The 23,209-nt window shown below is 47.6% G+C and overlaps 1 protein-coding gene across 1 annotated transcript; it reads left to right on the top strand.

Moving 5' to 3' along the window:
- The first annotated feature begins 5,601 nt into the window (after positions 1 to 5,601).
- On the top strand, positions 5,602 to 23,209 carry Dhcr7 (7-dehydrocholesterol reductase). Its single transcript, XM_003468334.5, has 9 exons — positions 5,602 to 5,797; positions 9,568 to 9,697; positions 12,001 to 12,104; positions 13,021 to 13,243; positions 14,552 to 14,642; positions 15,377 to 15,590; positions 16,998 to 17,202; positions 18,866 to 18,997; positions 21,754 to 23,209. The coding sequence occupies exons 3-9, from the start codon at positions 12,007 to 12,009 to the stop codon at positions 22,216 to 22,218; spliced, it is 1,428 nt and encodes a 475-aa protein (XP_003468382.1). The 5' UTR covers positions 5,602 to 5,797; positions 9,568 to 9,697; positions 12,001 to 12,006; the 3' UTR covers positions 22,219 to 23,209.

Here is a 23,209-nt window from a genome sequence, read left to right as displayed (position 1 = left end):
ATTTCATTCTCCCATATTACAAGTCTGCCCTCCAGTTCAGATAGTCTGTCCTTAGTTTCTTTCAAGCTGTTATGCCAGTCTTCGATAGACTTCTTAGTATCTTGGTAGTCCCTTTGAACCTGCTTCACGTATTCTATGCTTTCTCTGTTTTCTCCATCAAACAATTCTCCCCTTTTTTTCTGTTCTTCCATTCCACCACCTGTTTTTTCTTGGGTGGTACTTAGTATTTCTCTAACTATTCTGCATACTTCTAGCTTCAGGTCGTTGATAACTTCATTCCTGAATTGGTCTATGAGGCTCTCTATATGGCGCCTTATGTGTATTGGTGCGGTGTCCGCTATTGCCTGTTTCTCAGAATTGGGGGCCGAGGAGCCTTTCTTGTTGCTGCCTCTTCCCATGCTGCCTCTTCTTCTCTGTTCCTTATATATGCAAGCTTATATAAGAGGCCCAGCTTCTCTCCCAGTCAGCCACAGCCTGATCGAATTGTGCCAGTTAGGTGTTCCTGCTCACTGCTGCGCACCAGGGATTTACGGACCAGGCAGCCTACGCATCTCCCCTCCTGGCCACCGTCAGGCTCTGGGATCTGGGTTGGGACAGCCTACCAGGTCCGCTGGCAGCGTCACGCAGGCCAGGCACTTTTCACCAATCCCGCCCGAGAGGGGGATGTGTGGCTGGAGTCGCCACCGCGCCCTGCTCCCACAGGACTGCTCGGGCCCAGAAAGTCCTCTGCTGGAGTCAAACTGTGGTAGAGTGTCAGTTTCTCTCACTCACCTCACCACAAGTCAGTGCACGCCTCCCTGCCATTCGCAGATTGCCGTTCTCAGAGCTTCTGGGCATCTCTCTCCTTGCGGAGCCACTGTAGAGGCAGCGAGCCACTGTAGAGGCAGCCAGCCACCGCGCAGCAGGAAACCCAAATCGCGGCTTACAATGGCGCGGGGTCCAGCCTCCACACCGAGGCTTTTCTGTTCCTGTTTTAGCACCAGGACTGCATTCCAAGTTGGTTTGTCTCAGCCCAGTTTGTTCCTGAGTCAGCAGAGCATATCTCCACCTGCTTATGTCTCCTTAGTCCACACCATTCCTGGCTTCTGAGCCGAGTCTTTCAGAGAGCCTCTGGTAGTTGCTGTTATCTGTCCGCCATGTTCTCCCGGAAGTCACCTGTTCTTACTCTTCTAAGGGTCTCCTGCAGCCAGGTTGCCAATTTCCCCAGCAGGTTTTGTTTTGTTTTGTTTTTTGAGAGAGGGAGTTCTTTTGCGGGGGAGATAGAGTTTCACTATGGAGTTCATGCCGGCCTTGAACTGTGTAGCCTTGGTTGCCCTAGAACTCACAAGGATACCCCTGCCTCAGCCCCTGAATGCAGGAATTACAGGCATGCGCCACCACTCCTGGCCTCCTCTGCAGTTTTGATGCAGTGTATGCAGACACTGAACATTACAAACACTGCTTCATTGCATCTTCAAGGCTCTTGTCCTAATTCTCTATCAGCTGTTTACCGCTGCTTTTTCCATAAGGCGCAGTCAGCTCACCAAGGGCAAGAACGTTTTCTCCCCATATGAATAATTCACTATCTTACCTTTGTTGCTCAAATAGTCTGTCTTTCCTCCTGATTTGCAGTGCTACTTCTAATTTTTACGCATTTTGGCTTGACTACTGATTTTCCATTTACTTGAATGCTTGTTCATGACAGACAACTCCTGAAAAGATCAAGAACATGGTATGTGCCCAGTCAGTCAGTGCCAGCAAGCACCCTTGGAGTAGTTCTCATGCCCTAAGTTCAAAGGCTCTGCTCCCTCCACTCCTGCAGGGTTCTGCTCAGACAATGGTTAATTTAGGCCTGGAGCAGAGGAGCAGCCCTGGCTGGTTATTTCAGAAAGTAAGAAAGTTCTTAATACCAAGGCTTTGCTCATTGCTAAGAGGAGCTCAGAGTTATCGATATGAAGGGGTTCCCACTGGCCAAGTATGGGACAATAGAACACGAATTATACCTCGGTGACTAAGATATTTAAAACTTTAATGGTAACTATGAAAGCAATGCTAAAATTAGAAGATGTGTGTGATACAGAGGGTGGGCTCACTTGATCCAGAGATGGTAGAAACACGAACACACACTCCAATGCAAGCAAAAGTTTAGTGGGAGTTGAGGAAGGTTTTTCAGCCAAATTAAGCCTTTGGCTGAGGGAAGCCAGCATTTGGTGAAGAATCCCCAAAATACTGCTTCTAAAGCAAGGAGAGGAGGAAGCTGTTTGTTGATTTGTTGGAGTGGGCTAAAATCCTGCAATTCCCATTAACTAAGGGTAAGGTTCCAAAAAAAAAAATGTTTTTGTGATAGATTTGGACCACCTAGTAGTTACAATCAATCTGTCCTTAGGGCTGTGGAATTTTTGTGTATCTGGCATCGTCTTCCTGGGTTAATAGATAGTTTCACTCAGAAACTGCTAAATTGCTCTTACAGCTGCATTGGTGTCTTGCATAACCATTCTGGCCTTCTGTAGGGCTGAAGGACAACTGCATGGTCTGATTCTTCATCAGACCATGGTCTGATGAAGAATCAGTTCTCAGCAAAAGTGGCTTTAAGGTCCCCAAAAGTAACATAGGCAACCACTATCATAACCCACACATCAGAGGTATTATCTAGAGGAAAGCTAGTAGGGGGCAAACATTGTGTGCCCAACAGTGTGACCTCCAAAACTTGATTATTGTTTACATCCACTAAGAGGAAGTTAGGCTGGAGGGGTTATTTAGATATTTTCCCTGGCAGCTTTTTTCTCATTTCATGCAAACATATTGTTTTTGCAGTTTTATCAGGGTCTCAAGACAAGTCTGTTGAAACATGCCATGTTACAAAGGAAAATAGTTTTGTGTGCCCAGGAGTTCATTTTGTTGTCCCAGCCTCGTGTCCAGCCACTGTCTCACCATGGTGGTCCTGAGCTGTGTCATTTACACAGAGAAGTAAGTGCTGCAGATAAAAGTCTTCATTAAATGCTGTGACACTGGGTGAAAGATCATCTTGATAAAGGAGAAGCATAACTCTCTACCTATTAGATGCCAAATGTGCTGAGTTTATTGTCTCACAAAATCAAGGAATAATGTGAACCAAAGGAAGAAGTTAAAAGTTTCATTGAAACTAAGGGGAAGAAAAAAGAGCTCCTGGATTTCCTGGTGGGGTCCTGTATGGGTGATCATCCAGGCCCTTTGTCAGAGATAATTTATACAGCAAAGTCACAAAGTGGGTCTCACATGGGTTAAACTATAGTCAACCTACACAATTACATGTACAATGTATCCATTTAGCTATTATGGATCCAACAGAGAAACAAGCCATGTAGCAAGAGTACATGGAAAGAAGAAGGCATTTTGGGGAAGGGATGGGTATGGAATCTCAGTCACCTGCCTGGGTGACTGATGTTATCTGGACCAGTTGGTGTTAATTACACTATAATCTTAAGTTGCTATTTATCCCATAGGGAGGCATGTAAGCCTGGCCATTGCATGTCTGGCTTGAGCCTCCAGCCACAGTCTCAACGTCTTCATATTTTTATATTTACTTCCTTGAGGACCCAGTCCCTCTCTGACTGTATATTAATTTGTTTAACTCACTTTCCTGTGATAGGTTGGGAGCAGCATATTCGCATTCTCAAAGTGTTATTTTGCTGGTTTACTGATTAATCACGGAAGGAAAAAGAGAGACTTCTGGCAGACACTACCTGAAACTCACAAGTAAACCTATCCTCAACAAAGGGACAGAAAAACATGTGACTCCTCATGGAATGCACTGAAGACATGACCTATGTGTGTGTTATCTTGGCCCAAAATTGCATAATGCAAATGCATGGTATGTCTCCCTGATTGCATCTCCATGTTTGAAAAAGAATTATAAAAGGACATTATCAAAGCAACGTGGGGAGACTGCAGATAGGCAATAAATACACGATAGTATTAAAATTATGCCCAATTTCCAGAGTGTGGTCATTTCAATTTTGTAATAAAGGAAAACAGTCTTGCTCTCATGAGATAGATACTAAAATATTTGAAGGAGGTGTTATGGTATCTGCAGCCAACAAATGGTTGGGGGGAATGGAAAAAATAAAAATAGACACATAGAAGTAAAAAGATATATAGAAATAAAGAGACAAATACAATGTAACCAACTGTTGAAACATGCCATGTTACAAAGGGCAATAGTAACACCATTTCCTGTCTAGGTGTTTATTGTACTGAGCTGTAATTTGTACCTAACTGCTATATCTAGCACAAGGTGTACAGGGTGTTTCCTGCATGTTCAAATGCTTTTGTTTGTATTTTGTGGTGCTGTGGATGTGACTCAAGACTTTGTGTGTAAGCTGTCAGGTGTCGAGGCAGCAAACACTTGCTCCTGCCCACTCCTCCAGGAGCCACATCGTCTTTCATAGTCTGGCCCACATCTGGTGGAGGCAGGAACATATGACATGGCCATTCCAGATCAAAAGGACAATGCTTTCTTATACTTTCATCTCACCATGAGGTTGGCCCATGCTCTGTGATTTGCTGGGAGATGTAAGAGAAATGCCTGCCTCTGAATTGAGACAGTGCCAACAGAACAAAGAATAACCCAGACAATTCCAGCTTGGCAAGTGAATGCATTTACTAGGAGTTACTCACACAACGGTGGACGGCTTACTACGATCAGAGACATCACCAAAATTACTCCTTCTTTATGAAGCTCCAGTTTATAAGGGGCTCTTGGTCACACGGCAAAACAAACAAACAAAAAACCCAGAAGGAAAACCAGAGTTCATGAGAAGAAATACGTACTAATGTTTATTCCACTTCCGTCCTGATTAGGAATTGTACTGGTCTCAGCTAACACTGTCAAGGCTGTGACGAATGACCTTGTTGTGCTGGAGTCTAGCAGGCTGGCCTCAGCACCTGGCAGAGCCCACAAGACAGCTGACAGCCTACTACAAAATGGTGTTACTGTGATTAGGGTTCTGGGGACCTTTTCCCCACAGCACAAAAGGTCTGGCTTGCACTCTGGTCAGCTTACCCTTTGCTCAATCCTACTGCCTCGCCCTCCCCTGTCCCCACGTTGTGATCCCTTATAAGCATCCTACCCCAAGCTCCAGGTCCTGGGAAGGTCTCCAGCCAGGGCAGCGAGCTTCCAGAACACCCCTACGTAAAACCGCCCTGCCACTGTCCGGTCTCCTTAACCTGCTTTGTCTTTCTCTGTATCGTTTTTCACCGCCCCTCATCTCTATATTTACTTATGTATTTATAGCACATCCGCTTCCTCGAGTACGTTAGCGGCAAGAGCAGGGATTTCGTCTGTTTTGCTCTTTGCTGGACACTCCAGCTCCTGCATTAAGTGTCAAGAGCCCTTTGAGAGGCAGAAACAGAGGCTCCGGGGGTCTCACACCCACTCAGCCAGTAAATGTAGGAATCTGGTTCACTCTCAGCGCAGCCCACTTGGCTTCTTCAGTCTTGTCTCGATTTCCCAACCCCCACACCGCCCCGGCACATCTCAAAGGCGCCCCAGGTTGACACCCCGCATCCTCCGGAGACCTGGGCGGGGCTAAGGGCGGGCTCGGGATGTCAATCTCGGATCTGCAGCCACCTAGTGGCGCGCGCGGTGGGTCCGCGGTCAGCTCAGATGCCTCGTCCAATGGCCGGGTGCAGGGCGGCCGACCGCGCAAGATCCTCCTCCTATTGGTAGTCTATCGTACTACGTCTTCTCGCGGCCGGGACCTAGCCCTCACACAACGTGACGAGACTGGCTTGGGACCTGCAGCTGGCTCTTGTCCACCGGAGCGCGGTGGCTGCACTGGTGAGTGGGTGGGTGTGCACAGCTGGGGGTCGTGTCCACCGGTTAGGATGAGGATGGCTGCTGAGGTGGGCAGGGGACCCCTGCAGATAGGTGTGTGAGGCGGACGTGAGCACATGTTAGGTGGGGTCGTGGACGCCGGTTAGGACGGAGATGGCTGCTGAGGTGGGCGGGAGGCGCCTGCGAGCAAGGAGGAGGCAGACGGGAGCAGAGGTGGGGCTCGCGGGTGTGAAGGAGGCGGGTCCAGCTCACGGATGGGGAGCTGCCCGTGTTCAGTGAGCGGGGCGCTCCTTAGCTCACCCGGTGCCTTACGTAGTGACCTTTTCCCTCTGGACCCGATTCAGTGACTCCCTTACCAAAACTTAAATAGTTCCATTCTCCCAAGAAATACATGGGTTGGATAGCTGGAGTGGCGTACCCGGGAAGCTTGGGGAACAGAGAGGCCAGATGGTGACTTGGACAGCTCCAGGGTTCTTGGAGGTTCCCAGGTTGGTGACAGAGACTAGCCTGAGAAGGACAGTAAGTTATTCTGATATAGAGCATGTAATATAGGGCCTCAAAATAATCCAAATATAAAGGAACTACAACTCCCTACCTGCTAGATATGTGATACACACCAAGGTTGTGGTCTCTAAAATCAAGTGAAGGAATTCTAGGAACAACGAAGGTTAAGAGTAGGATGTATTTATTGAGAGAACGAAGCTTCTAAGAGGGACAAAAGGGGATCCCGAGCAGTTGGCCCCGGGGAACCTGCTTATCAAGGGGATTTTATGGAGTAAAACCACCAGATGAGGGAGGTATAAAGTGGAACAAAACGCGCTAGTCAACCAATAAGATTACAAGTGTGGTCGCATAGGTAATATTGATCCAATGGAAAATCACAAGGCGGGTATAAGGTGGGATAAAGTTATAGTCAAACAATAAGATTAGGGGTGTGGTCATGGAGGTGATATTGATTAAATGCAGATCAAATGGGGAAGCAAGTCATGTAGCAAGCCTGCATCGAGGGAAAAAGGGCTTTCTGGGGAGGAAAGGGCTAGAGTGGTTTGGTCCTACATCCAAGGTGATTGATGCCTATTTAAAGTATCAATCACTGCCAGTCCTCCCAAGGGAAGTATGTGGGTGAGTTATTTCTCTTTATTTTGAGGTCTGACCTTCAACTACAGCCACAGTTTTATGGAGTTTTACTCCATAAAATCCCCTTTTGCACTGACTTGTTCCAGGAGCCTACTCCTGTCTGACTGCCTTTGATATTTCTAAATATCTTAGTCGTCTATGGCGATTCCACTTGCAGGACACCTTTTCCTCCTAAAGCCAGGATGGTTTGCAGAACCAAATATCAGGAATAATCAAGCATTATTGTTTCTGGGAAGTGAAGAGAATTCTCCTGTGCCACCTTGGAGTGGATGTATATTAATGATTAAAACAGTTGTAGAATACTCTAAAAGAATACCCACCACAGTTTAATGACATCTGGGATGGATCGAAGGAAAGAGAAAAGATTTACCCCCCCATGCATGACTTAGAAATTCCTGGTGAGCGTATATTTTGTGACTTCTAAAAAGCAGAAACCCTGTAGCTTCAATTAACTGGATTTCACCCTTGAAAACTAGAAACTAGGATCTCTGGGCATTTCTTTCCTTATGGGGTTCATGCGAGTTTCTGAATGTTTCAAATACCACTACTTCCCACAGGGGCACCCACCCTCTAGGTATATGAAGCCCCAGAGCCACCCTGGAACTCACTGGGCTGGTCATACGTGGAGGGCAGAGTGAGCTTTTAGCAAAGACAGCTTTGCAATCACTAGCTTTGTGTGTGTGTGGTGGGGACATGGGTAGAAAAGCTGTAGGTAAACCCAGGGGTCACCCCAAAAGCCAGCCTGACCAGCTTGTAGGTCTGGATGACTTCAGTGACCCCTGTTAGAGCCACAGATATTCCCAGGAAAAGTTTTTGTTGTTTCCTTAAATTATTTTATCATGTAAACATATGTCTAAAAAATTAGAAAAAGAAAAAAATAGAAAATAAACACCCTGTTTCCAATGCTGTTTAAGGTTGTGGTTTGCAGCTTTTAAATGCTCTGCTATTTTGTCACTTGCCCTTTTGCTGTGACATGATAGGCTGGCTGGGTCTTCTTGTTACTTGTAGAGTGACCTTGTTTGTGTTTATAGCTGCTGAGTGTTCTGCAGAGGTGTCCTTGCTTGTGATTTTTTTGTTTATTGTCATTTAGTTGTTTTCATTATTTTGCACATGTATACACAGGTTCACGGAAGTTCTAGCATCTGTTTAACCCTCTGAATATATTTTGTTGATAAATTCCTGCTAGTATGTGCCTGAGCACCATCTGAAGCTACCTGGCTTCTAAAACTATTCTCATACAAGATGCCTCCCCAGCCCCACTTTGCCCATTTCTAGTTGTATCATTCTTTTTATCTTGAAAACCTATTTGAGGCACATCTATATTTCTTCTTCCCTACCATGCCTGAGAAATTAGACTTTCTGCTATTCCCATACTGTTCCAACTAAGTAAATGTGTTCCTATTTGGAAGGCCCTTAGAATAATCTTCAGTGTAGAACCCAAAAAGTTAGTTCTCAATATCCTCATTTAGATTTTACTGGAGATTTTCTACTGAATGTATCACAATATGGCCTTGAGACCACTGCACTGTGAGAAGCTCAAGTCCACCCACCTAGGAAACAGAGGGAAAGGGGCCCCAGCACACAGCTGACTGCATTGTGTGAGTCTCCTCCAACATTCCTTGCCCAATCCATTGTTGTCCTGACCATCTGGCCCCCAATTTATGACCCATTCGAATCACGAGAGATGATAGAAAAACTTGTTTGAAGCCACTGAGCTCCAGTGTTTGCTATGTGATTGCCAACCAGAATGCTGTGCAGCTCATCATTGTGGTTTTCCTGGCCTGTTGATAGAGCTGAGAGCTGTGCAGCTGAGAGCTAGCTCTTAGGTGAATGCTTGGAGGGCTGGTCCCATGTGGCCCTGATCATTTTGGCATTCATAATCTTACTTATTTCTCACCCAACAAAGTAGGCAACATAGTTAATTTGCGGAGGAGGCCACTGATACATAGCCAGTTCAAGGTAATTGCCCACAGTCATATATCTTGGATTATCTAAGTGGTGACATCCTACAAATGGAAACTGATTGCTCTGGGAACTCGCAGCCTCTTCTGTGTCTCCAAATCAAAAAAGCTGATGTGAGCTGAGTCATCTCAGGAACAGAATCCCTTTAGTTTATATTTGCAGAACTCAAAAGTCAACCTGGGGCCTTAAAGTAGCTACGGAATTCTATGCATTTTCCTAGCTGCCTCCCCAACCCCTCTCCCAAGTGTGTTAGAACAGAATTCTGAGATGTCCTAAATTAACTCACAGGCCAGAGAATGGGGGAAAGAAAAAGGCAAGAGAACTTCATTTTAGCTTACAGCTTCAGGCTAAGTGAGCAAAGTAAAATCAAACACCATGTCACCTTCCTTCCTATGTGCTGGAGCCCCCCCCCCCCCATCAAGCCCACGTTGCATTCTGCAAAGGCAGAACAGACGCCACAGATACCCATCACCAGTGTAGTCCTCAGTATTTGCCTACCATTAAACCAGGTACAAAAACTCCATGGCAAGATTGCCTGACACTCCTCACCCCAGAGGGGCCTCTCCGAGTCTGAACCCTTCTTTGAGTCCGGTTGAGGGTTATCACAGAGGCCAGGTAACCTCTACTCTCGAGGGTCAGCCCTGAGGTCTTTAGCATCTCCATTTTCCCTGCAGGGGCCTGCACAGCTTGTGGAGAGGGATCCAGCAGCAGCCTTTTGGAAACTTAAGAGCCTGGAAGCTGTTACACACCAGTTCAAGAAAGGAACTTCATTCTGCTGTGAAGCCACCAGGCCAGAGGTTAGAGGTGAGAGTGTTACCCATACCACTTTTGAGCATGGGCACAGGCAGTTACCTTGCAACTTTGAAAAGTAAGAACAAACTGGTGCCCTGGGTGTCAGCTATAACTTGCTCTTTGGGGTTCTTAGGAATAAAATAAAATGTTCTCCCCCTCCTCTCTACCCAGCTACATTTTGGGAGGCTGGTCCTTGTGTGTGAATTACAGAATTCAGTACATGTGACAGAAGAGAAAAACCTGAGAGCTTGAACTATGATTAAGCTTATAACATTAACTTTATATATATATAGATACAGATATAGATATAGATATAGATATAGATATAGATAGATAGTACTAGGGATTGAACCCGGGCCTTTGCACTGAACTACATTCCCCAGGTGTTTTTTAAACTTTTTTTGAGAGAGGATCTCACTAAGTTACTTAGGCAGGATTTGACAGGTGTTTATCACTATGCCTGGCTTTGTTTTTATTTTAATTCTTTTAATCTCTTGGCAGCATTCTCCTGTGAGTATATATATTTCACAGCCCTTTTGTTAGATAATCAAAGGATTATGTTGGTCTATCTTCTTGGAATAACCTATTCCTTAAGTTGGAAAGAGTGCCAGTCTCCTGGTGATTTTCTTTAAGGCATTCACGTTTCACACAGTTAATGGGGAAACCAGAGATCAGAGATGATTAGGTTGGTATGTGTTTGGTTGGGGATGGTGAATAGGGTTGTACCTCAAGTAAGGTGTAGGTGTTTTTGCTCAGTAAGAAGCATTGTGAAAGCTGCCAGGCAGACACAGTGTCAAAAGCAAGCTGGGGCTGGGCGCAGTGATGCATGCCTATAATCAGAGCACTCTGGGAGGCTGAGGCAGGAAGATCACGAGTTTGTGCCCAGTGTGGGAAAGAGTGAATTAGTGAGAACTTGTCTCTCACACACACACACACAAAAGGTCTAGAGGGTTAGTTTAGTGTGAAGGTCCTGGGTTCAGTATCCAGTACTGAAAAAAAGCAATCTGGCCCAACCAGTGTTACTGCAGGATGAACACTTGTTAGGGGGCTTTTTCTTTTGTCTATGCCAGGTTTTGTGTTCTGTGCCAAGCTTTGTGTCTCACAGACAGGCATGGCACTTGTCCATCCAGGTGTATTATGTGCATGTCCCAACTCCCCATGAGGCATGTAATCATTATGTACCACAAACATATTCTACCAAAAAACAAAACAAAACAAAAAAAAACCTGAAAACAAAATTAACCTGGTGCTAGAATCCTAGGTTGAGAAAGCTTCCCTTAGAATTTTGAGGTGTTCTGTTGTCATATGGGATCTAGCTTGCTCTTGAAAATTTCAGAGTTACTGTGTTGCTTAATCCTGGCTTTCTTGGAAAGCTTTCAAGATTATCTTTTTGTGTCTGTGAGTGGTACTGGAGATTGATCCCAGGGCCATCTCAAACCCTTTTTGAAATTTTCAAGACAAGTTCTCACTAAGTCACTAAATTGCCTGGGATGGGCTCAAATTTGTAATCCTCCTGCTTCAGCCTGGCAGATTGCTGGGATTATAGGTGTCCACTACCATGCCTGGCTCAAACTCATCTTTATAAAATTCCCTATATTTTGGAGTTTTATAAACCTGAGTTTTGGAAGTGGGTGCATCATTGCATCCCCCAAATTATAACCATTTAAAGCAACAGTGGTACCTAGAGAAGTTTTGTTTCCTTCCTCCTTCCTTTGGTAGGGTGATTACTGAGATACTCTTCAAGGTCCTAGGGGTTGAGTGTTAAGCAGGACATACAATGCCTGCCCCCAGGAAGTTGTCTTCTAGTAGAGGAGGACACAAAGTCCATACGAACACAAATAAAACAATTCTACATGATATGGAGAGTTGCTCAGAAGTTAGAGTAAACAGGTTATATGCCTTCACTGGGAATCTGGAAAGGAGCTGCTTTTGATTGGCTTTGGAAGGGAGGTCCACTGCAGAGTGGACACTTTATATGAGACCTAAACAGGGCCACCCGCAAACACGTTCAAAGCAAAGGAAATAGCAGGTCCCAGGATGAAGTGATCGGTACCCAAGGGTGAGTAAAGACCTCATCTACCCGGGGCAGAGGAAAGAAAGCAGACATGGAAAGGCCAGATGGGCCTAGATCACAGGCTCTGGAGATAGCGTAGGGCAGGAAGCTCTCTTCCTGTCTTGGAATGTACTTTCAGGTAAAGGTCCTGAGAAGGTATGTGCAGGAGGCCCGCAGTACGACACCCAAACCCTGCAGCATGCAGCAAGAACGTGGACTTGTTTCTCTGGAAAGATCTGAGCAAAGTTTCTCTTTCTCTCAGTGCCCAATGGCTTCAAAATCCCAGCCCAGCGCTCCCAAAATTGGGAACCCAGGAAGCATCACCAACGGCAAGGCTGAACCTCAAGGACAGTGGGGCCGTGCCTGGTAAGGGTGTCCCCTTTCTCCTAACTAGAAAGTGAAAAAGAGTCTCAAAGGTTTTCAGCCCTGGAGATGTTATTTACCTGTTTGTTTTTTTTAAATTCTTTTTTATTGTCAGTTACGAAAGATAAAAGGTTGTCTACTTTATAAAGTAAAAAATTCAAAGAGGAATTTAAAAAAATAAAATGAAACTGGAAACCATTGTAAGTTGAGTAGCCCTCTTTTGAAATGCTTGAGACCAGAAATGGATCACGTTTCTGATTGTTTTCAGATGTTGGAGAAATTTGCATATGCAAATGAGGCATCTTAGGGAGGGACCTGAATGTAAATGCAAAAGTAATTTATATTTTATGAACCCCTTACACACATAGCCTGAAGATAAGGCGTTACCATTTTCTTAGCGTTCCTATGTCTTGTGACTTGTCACTTGAGGTCAAGTGTGAAAATTTCCACCTGTGGCATCAGGTTAGTGCTGAAAAGGTTTGAGATTTTGGAGCATTTGGGGATTAGGGGTGCTCAACCTGTGTCACCAGCAATGGAGAAAAGAGAGTATGGACTGAAGGTGTCCTCACTGCTGTCTTGATTCTTGGTTCAGTGAACAGCATGAGCATCTGTGGGGACTGATCTTCCTCGCTGGGCTGGACTAAGGAAGCCACTGGCCTTGGTGGTCATGAAGGCCCCTGTATCTGTGAACTGGGCTTTGCACAGTTGCCCACAGATCAGTCTGTTTGCTCTGGCAGGTGGAAGAGTAGCAGGTTGGAGGCCTCTCTTGCAGTGGGGAGCTTTTGACAAACACCCAGCAACCCAGTTTTCTAAGGTGCTGGATTATGTGAACATGTCCCAAACATAAGGACCTCTGTGGGTTCTCTGTGAGCTCAGAGGACAACTGGGCCCTGCTGTGACCCTCTCATCCTCCTTGCAGGGAAGTGGACTGGTTCTCCCTGGCCAGCGTCATCTTCCTGCTGCTCTTCGCACCCCTCATTGTGTACTACTTCATCATGGCATGTGACCAGTACAGCTGCTCTCTGACCACCCCTGCACTGAACATAATCACTGGTCGTGTCAGTTTCGCAGACATCTGGGCCAAGACCCCACCCATGACAATGAAGGCTGTCCAGATCTACACTTTGTGGGTCACTTTCCAGGTCAGTGGGTCACTTTCCAGGTCAGTCACTTTCCACTCTCCTGCCCTTGGGGAGCATGCCCACCTACAGCATTGTCTTGCCTTTGTCCTGGGTTGGATGGACAGTCACACACCTCAGCAGGGTGTTACCTGGAATCATACATGCTTCATGCTACATCAGCGGGAGGATAGGAAGCACCTGTCGGCATCCCAGTGTCGGGTTGCCTTGCTGGGATTGAGAGTGTGTCCACCCCTGCTGAGACATGCTGTGGACTAAGGACAGGCTGTGTGCAGGGCACAGGTCTCCCAGGGAAGCTCCATACACAGTTGGACCAGATCCTACACCAGCTAGCACGAACAGGGCTCCCATTCAACAAAGCCAAAACTAGTATTTCCCAGCATGTTGCTATGTAGTCCTGGTGTAGGAGGTCAGCAGGAAGGGGCTGGGCCAGACTTAGTAGAGTTTGTGTCTGAACCTAGCTAGCGTCAGGCCTCTGGCAGGAAGGCTTGCACTAGAGTCCACTGCTTCTCCCTGGGACCAGCCTCTTGGGCTACAGATGCCTTCCCTTGAGGTCTCTTGGTGCTTTGGATAAGAAGTGGTAGGGGCAGTTCTATTCCAGAAGCCAGAGTGGGAACAACCTAGTTATCTGTCAGTAGAGGGCTAGTTAAAAAGTGGATATTCTGTTCATCTGTGGGTTGTTACTAGGCTGTGAAAAGGAGTAAGGTTCTGATACACACTGCAGTGTGAATGAGCTTTGAAAGGGTTATGCTGAGATGGGAAAGGCGGTCACAGAAGACACCTCTTGTGTGATTGCATTTATGTGAAATATCCTGAATAGGCAAACCCATAGAGACAGAAAGATCAGTGGTTGTCAGGACTTTGGGGGAAGAAGGAATGAGGGCAGCTGCTACTGGGGATAGGGTTTCTCTTTTGTAGTGATGAGAAAGTTCTGGAACTAGTTGCTCAGTCTTATAAGTACATCAAATGCCACTGCATTGGACACTCTGGAAGGGCAGTTTTTATAGGGTGCAAACTGTATCTTCAAGCTTTTCCAAACATCCCCCAGAAGGAGCCAGGGAAGAACCAGTGTGTTCTCCTAAGGGGATGTTAGGCTATGGCTGGAGAAGGCTCTGCATTGTGGGTGGTAAAGTAGTTTCCTGCACATGAGGAAACTTTGTTTCCTCTGCAGCCCAGGCAACAGGAATTATGAGCTCTTCTGGTGCTCCTGTCTCTGCTCCTGCTCTGCTTCAGATAAAAACCAAGCCAGGTCAAAACAAACAGCTGTGCTCTGCAGGCCACCAACCATTGGCCCCCAATCGTGTGTTTCAGGTGCTTCTGTACATGTTGCTTCCTGACTTCTGCCACAAATTTGTGCCACGCTACGTGGGAGGAGTTCAGGAGGGAGCAGTGACACCTGCAGGTAACCGATTCCATGTCTTCCCCTACAGTGGGCCTTGCTCTCAGGCTGGTGGGCATCTTGGCACAGCTGGCCTGGGGCTTCAAGTGTGGGTCCCGAGCCCTCCGGGTTATATGTGTTCCATAAACTGCTCACAAGATCAAATGAGTTTAGCTCAGAAATCTTTCATAGCACCAGGTCTTGAGGTGAGATATGGCATCTAGAGTGTCCCAGGCTGTAAACCAGTTTTCCAGGTCTGGAGGGAACTGCCTGCCTCACTTCTAGCTCTGTCTGCAACCTTAACCTGACTCTAATCTTAACCCTAACCCAACTTTCACCGTAACCCATTCCTTTTTCAACACTGAGAACCTTTGAGGAGCCTAGCTTCACGTGCACATAGAGTTGCAGATAGGAATCCCAACCCCAACTCTGCTAACAAAAAATAACCGGGGGAAACTCTGCTCCTGCCACTCACCCCACCTCACTAACAAGCTGCACACCTGTTTCTCAGGCAGTGGTGGTTGGGAACAGTGAGAACAAGAGGCTCACAGAACTTGGCAGGAGCAGTCAGCCCTTCCACCCACTGTAAGGGCTGTGAGCCAGGGAGGCTTCTGGAATGGTGCCCAGATGCTCTAGGCAGGGGTCTGCAGAAACAGGACTATGGAACAAGTAGGACCTGAGCCAGGTGCATACAGCCAGGCCAGGTGACCCAATCCAGGTCAGGCGAGCGCTTTGATTTTTAAACCTTCCCTTTGCAGGAGTTGTCAACAAGTATCAGGTCAATGGCCTACAAGCCTGGCTCATTACACATCTCCTCTGGTTTGCTAACTCCCGCTTCCTGTTCTGGTTCTCGCCCACCATCATCTTTGACAATTGGATCCCGCTGCTGTGGTGTGCCAACATCCTTGGCTATGCTGTGTCCACGTTTGTCATGATCAAGGGCTATCTTTTCCCGACCAATGCCAAAGACTGGTATGTCCTTATAGCTGGTCAAAGCCAGAAAGGGAAGTGGATGCCTCTGCTCTGACCTGTGTCTGCTGCCCTGGGAGGGGACGGTGGGAAGCTCCGAAGGAGGGGATGGATAGAACTTGCCTGGATCTGGAAAATGTCCTTCTGAAATGGCTGCGATTTCTCTTGCCTTGGAAAGAATGTAGCTGAAGCTCACTGAGTCTGTCTTTGGTAGCCAAGTCATTACCTGTCTGTACATGTCTATCATGGGGATAGAGAAGCCAGACAGACAAGGCTGGCTAGGGACGAGAACAGCCCCTTGCCTGCGCCTTTGGAGTATCCGTAGTGAAGAGTCTCATTATCTCAGTAGCTTTAAGGTAACTGCTTCCCAGCAGAACCTAGTTGGTTGATTCTCATTCTCTTACGGAAGCTTTGGGCAGGACAGTGGTCACCCAGCCCTCCTGTCCTGCCTTGTCCCTCTCTCCCTCTTTCCCTCCATTCATCTACCATCTGTCCATTAACAGGCTGTAGATAGTTGGAGGTAGTGGGGCTCACAGTTCCATCTGGAGACCAAATAAAAACAAGTGTTTCCTTTAGCTGCTATGTCTAGGCTCTTGGAAAATGTCTTTGGGTGCAGGTACTGTGTGGATTATATGTTAGCAAGTAACGAGGTTGACCTCCTTTTATGGCACCTACAGGTCATTTTAACTGCCTGGTACTTACCAATGGTTATAAACTTTATATATTTTGCTTTTTTCCAATTAGATTAACTGGAGTAGCTAAACATAAAATTGATGTTTTAGTAAATAGACAAATACCTAGGTATATATAGCAAGTTGTACCCTAGCAGGGTGTCTCCACGTGGATCTTCTGAGCTGATTTCCTGTCCCTTCCCTGGGGTGGCATGTGGGATCAAGGTGATAATGGTTCCAGCAAGGAAGAGTTGTGAGCATTGGGGCTCAGGCATCCAGATTGGAGTGTCATGCCTTTTTCATTCTCTAACTGTGGCATGATTGGTGACCTCGTTGGCTCCAGGGCCAGATGACTTGTGTCTTTGCACCTATGTGGGCTGCAGAATGGAACCTCTGTCTGATTAAACCAGTGTTACTGTTCACCTGTGCCTGCATGGAGGGCACGTGGAGAAGGGTGAAAGAGACTTGGTGCCACTCAAGGACGGTTCCCCAGTCTTCCCAGGGACAGCAGGCAATTAATTTACACACTCAACCCTGTTGAGCCACAGTGAACACACAGGGAGACTATTGGAGCATTTGGGGGTGTGGGCAGGTGCAGAAGCATCCCCTGGTGCCCCAGGCAAGTCTTCACTAAGTGACCTCATTGACCTCATGGGCCCGTGCTGAGGGCCCACAGTGGCGAGGTGGGCTACTTCCGGTGAGATGTACTCCTTGCCTAAATATATCTTATATTTTTCAGTAAATTCACAGGCAACTTCTTCTACAACTACATGATGGGCATTGAGTTTAACCCTCGGATTGGAAAGTGGTTTGACTTCAAGCTGTTCTTCAATGGGCGCCCTGGGATTGTGGCATGGACCCTCATCAACCTGTCCTTTGCAGCGAAGCAGCAGGAGTTGTATGGTCAGGTGACCAACTCCATGGTCCTGGTCAATGTCCTGCAGGTAAAGTCTGTTTGCAGCCAGAGCAGGGAGGCTCTGACGCTTCCCTGTCAGGAAAACTCCAAAGCCAGCAGATTTTTCTGTCTCTAATCCCTTGCTGTTTAGAGTCTGTACCTTCCTGGGCCTCACGGTGAGCGTGTAGTGGGAGAATCCCTCATTGTGTGCCCAGCAGGACAGTCTGGGGGCTCTCCTTGGGGATTATACTCAGGTGGGATCTAGGCACAGGGGTTCCCAGGTAAGGAGGAGAAGTAGGAGGGGTACTCTGGATAGAACGAGCAGTCTGTGCAACACCCTTATCCTGAGAGAGACAGCAAGTCTGGGAAACCGAGGAAGGGACTGTGTCCTGAGCAGAGCGCTTGGGAACTCAAGGATGGGCCATCTGGGTCCTTGTGGAAATTTCATTTTTTTGTCAAAAACAAAGAGATCCTAGGAGTGTGTCCCAAGCAGGACAGTAATGATATGGGCTAGAGATGGTTGCTGGCTGCTGAGTGGAAACTGCTAAGTGGGCCCCAAGAGTAAAGGAGGGCACGCAGGACAAAGGACATGGCCCAGGCTGGGTGACCTGGATGCTGGCCTGGGAGGTGGGCCTCAGGTGCGTGAATCCACATCTTCCAGGAACTCTGGTATGTAGGTTGTCTGTGGCAGGTGCTACTCCAGGACCTTAGGATGTAGGCTGGGTGGGACACCCAGGCCTGGGCCTCGATGAATTTGTGATCTAATGGATGATGAAGAAGGGACTTCCCTTCTGGAGCGGCTGCCACGTGGTCTCCTGTAGTCTTCTTCCTCTGTGGTTCCTTCTGTGCCAGGGAGAAGGAAGGACTAGGGCAGGGAGCTGACTGCCACAGAAGCCTGGGGATGAGCTTTGCTGGATTAACTGTCCAGCACACCTGAGCCCTGAACAGCAGAGCCTGTGGGTGGACATCATGGGCCCATTCCAGGTCATGTGCTAGGGTGCTGCTCCCTCTCTGAAAAAGAGTGCCATATGTAGAATTTCACTCTTTTAGCCCACGGGACACCTGTTAACACTATGAGCATCTTGTTGGTCCTGGCAGCATGGCTCTGGCCTCTTTAGAAGGTCACTCATGGTCCCAGCCAGTCCCAGTAAATGACCTCTATAATATCTGTCCTTCACTGAGGGGTGAGGAGTGTTGATAGCGATTCATGCCTTTGTCCACCTCTGTGAGTGGCCATCAGTCTTGTTGGTCCTGAGAGGCACAACAGTCACTGGTCATAAAGACATGTAATATGTGTTGTGCTAAGGGCAGTCAGTGGGTTAAACTTCAGGATACTCAGCCAGTGGCTTTTCACACTGTGGACTGTGGCACTTGGAGCTGCCTCCCTGGGCAGTGTTCCCAAGCTCTTCTGCTCTGAGCTGAGTTCCATGGCCCTGAACTTTGGCTCCCAGGGACATGGCTAGGAACCCTTCTGCCTGTGTGTGTGCCTGTGTGTGCCTGTGCTTCTGCCTGTGTGTGCCTGTGCTTGTCCTCTGATGGACTCCCCATCATGGCATGGCAGAGAATGCAGGAACAGCTCAGTGTGCCCATCAGGGAAGTCATTCAGCAGCTACCCAACTGCTGTCCCCTACACGTGCAGGCTGGGTCACTCTCCGAAGCCCCAGATGAGTGCCAGGGGACCACAGAGGTAACCGGAAGTTCCTGTCTTACAGGCCATCTATGTGCTGGACTTCTTCTGGAACGAAACCTGGTACCTGAAAACCATTGACATCTGCCATGACCACTTCGGCTGGTACCTGGGCTGGGGCGACTGTGTGTGGCTGCCCTTTCTGTACACATTGCAGGTGAGGGGGGCGAGGGCGGCAGGGCAAATCTTTCTGGGATATGGTGACCGGGCCTGTGGCCCCCAGGCCTCAGGACACCCCGAGTTGACCTTGAGCAGACACTGTACCCCATGCTAAGCTTTTCTCGTTGCAGAAACTTTTATCCTTGGATGTCATTCAGGCTACCCCCTGTTTTTAAGAAGAAGAGAAGGCTCTGTGTAGCACTGATGCTGCTTAGCTTATGATGGGGTTATGTCCTAAACACCCTTTGTATGTTCAAAATATCAAAAGGCAAAAACCTATCAGAGATTGCTGGACTTTGCCTCTCTTAACCATACCGTAGCTCACAGTTGGGCAGTCATCTAACACAAAGTCTGTTCTGAATGTTGGCAACCTCTTATGATATGCTGGGCCCTGCACTGAGCGTAAACAGCTTTTACAGTAGCTGTGGATGACTTTCACTCCATCCTAAGTCCAGCCATCATCAGTCAGGCTGGACCATTTGTGGTCTGCTCAGGGTGTCAACAGGACCTGGGATTGCTCCTTGGTTGGACCATCAGCCAGGGGAGGTAGCCAAGATCATGTCCCCAGTCATCTCTGCAAAGTCCAGGCAAGCAGTCCCTGTCCTAGTCAGGCTGGACAGAGCTGCAGGGTGGTCAATGTGGTTACTTGTCTGCACTTCATTCCTGGTCCTGGGACCTGCCGGCATCACACAGGGCTGCCTGGCAGGGAAGTGTCCTGGAGGCAGAGGGGTGCCATGAGAGTCCTGGCCACCAGATCCTTGCCATGTACGTGGGAGCAGCCCTTGCAGATTTGGGAGCTACCAGAAAGGTTATAGGGGAAGAAAGAAGGCCAGTGTGAGAGCTCAGCTGCTGCTCAGAATATGAACCAGGAAAGGAGAGTTATGGCTAATGAGGATGGTGATGACACGGCTGTGGGATTTGGCCTCTTGTGCGAAGGAGCAAAGGGTCCACATGCAGCCCCACGTGCACCGTAACGGTAGATTCTTGAGGCTCTGAGCTGCCCAGCCTGACTTGTTTCCCCACCTGGCTGACTAAAACCTTGCTAGTGTTCTGGGTCTGTGGGCCATGTTTCCAGGCATGTAAAGCTGTGATGAGATCTTACACTCTCACTGTGGCCCAAGCCTGGTTTCAGCCTGCTGTGTAGTTAACATCTGTATCCACAGCTCCGTACCAACCACAGACTGAAAGTATTTTCTTTTAAAAAATTGTATCTATGCTTGACAGGTATAGACTTTGTTTTCTTCTTGCTGTCCATAAGCAATAGTGTATAGCAATTATTTACATAGGATTTACCACATATTGGGTGTAGTAAATCATTTAGAGGTGGTCTAAAGAATATAAGAGTGTGTTTCTAGGTTCTATGCAAATACTATATCTGGTTATCTGTTCAGGGTGGCCTGGAACCAGCCCTCACGCTTAAATACCAAGAGACAGCATTGAATTACATACATTAAATATGCACATTTTTTCAAACTATATCAGGACTCCCTAGAGAAACAATTAATAGGAATTTGTATGTGAGTGTGATTTATTTATTTTTTGGCTCCTGTGATGCTGGGGTCTGGCTCTTTAGGATAGGCTGGAGGCCCAGGGAAAAGTTGATACTACAGTTCAAGGTTGCCGAAGGTTGTCTTCTGGCAGAATTTCTGCTTTGGAGGAAATCAGTTTTTTTCTTTTAAGGTTACCATCTGATTGGACAAGGCTTACCCACATCGTGGAGAGTTATCTGCTCTGTTTTAAATATTAATCTCATCCAAATAAACATAGCTTTGCAACAGCTAGTGTTTAACTAAATATTTGGATACAGCCGCCTACCCCAGTAGGCAGCTGAAACTGACCAGCACCGTGTATATTAAAATTAAATTTTACATACAGTACTAGGTTATATATTTTACATTTACATTGCATATGATATACAGACAATCCTCAACTTACGGTGGTTTAACTCAATAATTTTTTGACTTTATGCTGATGTGACAGTGATATGCATTATCTTTACAAATGTACTTGAAATGCTGAGTTTTAATCTTATCCTAGGATGGTAATATAGTATGCTGTGTGATCCGCTTTCTCACTGTTGGCTGAGGCAGCTGCTGCTGATCTCACTCAGCCAAATGAGCCCTAGGGCAACAGCAGCCATGGTCTCCATGTGCTGTGCTGCTAAGCTGGGACGGTCAGAAGGCTAGGTGTATTACATGCTGTGTGTGTCTGTGTGTGTGTGACTTGGAATTGAACCCAGGGCCTTCTCACGGAGTTATTTCCCCAACCCCTTTATTTTATTTTGAGACAAGGTATTACCAAGTGGGTACCATGGTGGGTTCAACTTGCAATCAAACTTGCAATCCTCCTGTCTCAGCTTCCTAGAGCGATAGAATTATAGGAATCCAACACCATGTCCAGCTGTTAAATGCAATTTGATTTATCCTAGTTCCAACTTACAATGAAGTTACTAGGACTTAGCCCCATTGTAAGTTGAGCACGTGCATGGGAATATATATATACATATATATATTCATATATCACAGGTGTGTGTGTGTGTGTGTGTGTGTGTACACAAAGGGAGTAGAGGGCAGGTAGCAGGTGGATACATAGGCATATTTGCATATTTGTGCACTTGAGGCGCACAGCAACCCTTGGAGTAGATGTTTTTATTTACAGAGAAGGAGGCTGAGGCAGGACTTACACTAGACTCCTGAGTCCATGCTCCTACCCCTGTGTGCTGTGGCAGATCTTCACCATGTCCTTCTCTCCCAGGGCCTATACCTGGTGTACCACCCTGTGCAGCTCTCCACCCCATACGCCATGGGTATCCTGGGGCTCGGCCTGCTGGGTTACTACATCTTCCGCATAACCAACCATCAGAAGGACCTGTTCCGTAGGACGGATGGGCGCTGCCTCATCTGGGGCCAGAAACCCAAGGCCATCGAGTGCTCGTACACATCAGCCGATGGCCAGAAGCATCATAGTAAGCTACTGGTGTCGGGCTTCTGGGGTGTGGCCCGCCACTTCAACTACACGGGCGACCTGATGGGCAGCCTGGCCTACTGCCTGGCCTGTGGTGGTAGCCACCTCCTGCCCTACTTCTATATCATCTACATGGCCATCCTGCTGATTCACCGCTGTCTACGCGACGAGCACCGCTGTGCCAGCAAGTACGGCCGGGACTGGGCACGCTACACCGCCGCTGTGCCCTATCGCCTGCTGCCTGGCATCTTCTAAGAGACTGTCCCTCGGCAGCTCCAGGGTTGCAGACTGTGAAAAAGCTCGCAGAGCTGGTCAGCGGGAGGTGGTAATCCCAGCTGAGCCCTCCATAGCCTGGCACTTGGCAGGGGTCAGTTGATATTAGTGCTCTTTGCCATCTGCTGTCCTCAAGGGAATTCTGACTTCACACCAGCTGCCTTCCCACCAGCAGAAAGGATTGGTTTTCTCTATCAGTAGCCTGAGGGCAGGAAGGTGACCTGGTCACCTGGAGCAGCCCTCTCCTAACAGTTTCTTTGTATCAGGAGTCCAGGGTATTGCACTATCCAGACAGGAACATCTGCTCACCCAGCCGCCTTCAGACTCCCTGTGGTTAGGATCTATTGTTTAAATAAAAGCAAAAGTGGAATCTACAAGATGTGCAAGTTGTCCAGATTTGCCCATTGGCATCTGCCCCTCCCCGGTGGGCCGGGCTCTTGGCACGGTGCTCCTTTGAAGGGCATACTTTGTGAATTAGCAGAGGGTGCCGAGGGACATTTGAGGAGGAAGGGGCTTCTGATTGTTTCTTTCTTGCTCCTCCTGCACAGCTGGCTGCCGGGCTGTGGCATGGGACATCTGAGGGCAATGCCCAATATGCAGGCCCTGGGTGGCCCAGCATGGCCCTTCTGACACAGACACTGGGCTCCCAGGGCCCAGCTCCCTGTGAGTGCTGTTCAGTGCCTCAGCCACGTGCCTTCTGGAAGGTGCCACTATCTGTACAAGGCACAGAGTCTAGTGCAGATGGCTCAGAGGACGTCACCCTGCAGGGGCCTTGGCCAAACCTTCTCCAGCAAAGAGTCCCCTGCTTGGGCTAGTGGTCCCTTTTCAAGTTTTTTTTTTTTTTTTTTTAATCAAGGAGGTACCCTCAACCTCGGGAAACTTTGTGAAATTCTTTGGATACAATTCCCTTGCATAGTTGATAATTCTTTGTATTAAATGTTTCCTTCTCAAATAAATGGTGGTGTGGTTTCAA

This window comes from Cavia porcellus, unplaced genomic scaffold (assembly GCF_034190915.1).
Source record: "Cavia porcellus strain 051 isolate PalLab524CR breed Dunkin Hartley unplaced genomic scaffold, mCavPor4.1 scaffold_17, whole genome shotgun sequence".
Taxonomy (NCBI): Eukaryota; Metazoa; Chordata; class Mammalia; order Rodentia; family Caviidae; genus Cavia; species Cavia porcellus.
This window is presented reverse-complemented; position numbering and strand designations above follow the sequence as displayed.

Bases quoted from the DNA above. Each gene is read 5' to 3' on its own strand.
- Dhcr7 (XM_003468334.5), top strand. From the start codon at position 12,007: ATGGCTTCAAAATCCCAGCCCAGCGCTCCCAAAATTGGGAACCCAGGA. The intron at 14,643-15,376 runs GTAACCGATTCC...TTCCCTTTGCAG, and splicing joins GGGAGCAGTGACACCTGCAG to GAGTTGTCAACAAGTATCAG. The intron at 15,591-16,997 runs GTATGTCCTTAT...TATATTTTTCAG, and splicing joins CCGACCAATGCCAAAGACTG to TAAATTCACAGGCAACTTCT.